Genomic DNA, 690 nt, shown 5'->3' with positions numbered 1-690 from the left:
TGCCATGCAAGGTGTGGGGTGGATGGTCAGCTGTGCCCATGCCTGCCCCATGCCACACGGCACTGAAAAGCTGCAACCTCTCAACACCCAACTAATGCTGTGTTATTTTCCTCATACCAGGGCAAGAGCTGCCAAGGGGGCAGGAACAGCGCTGCTGGCAAGGGGGGCGACTCCGAAAATGAAGACAGTGATGAGAATGAGGAGGAGGAGGAGGAGGAGGAAGGGGAAGAAGAGGTAGCAGAGAACGAGAATGGCGTCAACGGCACAAGCACCAACACCACCGAGGGCGCAGATGGGCCTCACGGCAGTGGTACCGCAGTGGCTGAGGAGGGCACAGGCGCAGCTGAGGAGGAGGAGGAAGAGGAGGAGGAAGAAGAAGAAGAGGAAGAGGAGGAGGAGGAAACTGAAGCCACCACTGTCGCCAGCACCACTGGCGAAGATGGGCTGTCCCAGGCAACCCCCACGGGAGATGGGGGACCCACGGACACCACCACAGCCGGGGAGCAGTGGGAGTACGAGGTGACGGCCGGGGCCCACGGCCGGGGGGACGAGGGCACCACCGACGGCAGCTACGGGGAGCAGGAGGAGTACGCCCGCGGGGACAGCTACCGGGCCTACGAGGATGAGTACGGCTACTACAAGGGGCATGGCTATGACGTGTACGGCCAGGATTACTACTACAGTCAGTGA

The 690-nt window shown here is 61.7% G+C and overlaps 1 protein-coding gene across 1 annotated transcript; it reads left to right on the top strand.

Moving 5' to 3' along the window:
• Positions 1–120: 120 nt before the first annotated feature.
• Positions 121–690, top strand: IBSP (integrin-binding sialoprotein; the record flags this gene model as incomplete). The annotated part of the gene is made up of 1 exon (XM_010290081.1): positions 121–690. A coding segment is annotated over one exon (570 nt), but the record flags the coding sequence as incomplete, so codon positions are not given.

This window comes from Phaethon lepturus, unplaced genomic scaffold, assembly GCF_000687285.1.
Source record: "Phaethon lepturus isolate BGI_N335 unplaced genomic scaffold, ASM68728v1 scaffold28856, whole genome shotgun sequence".
In the NCBI taxonomy this organism is placed as follows: Eukaryota; Metazoa; Chordata; class Aves; order Phaethontiformes; family Phaethontidae; genus Phaethon; species Phaethon lepturus.
Note: the sequence above shows the minus strand (reverse complement) of the source record. Positions and strands in the feature narration are given on the sequence as shown.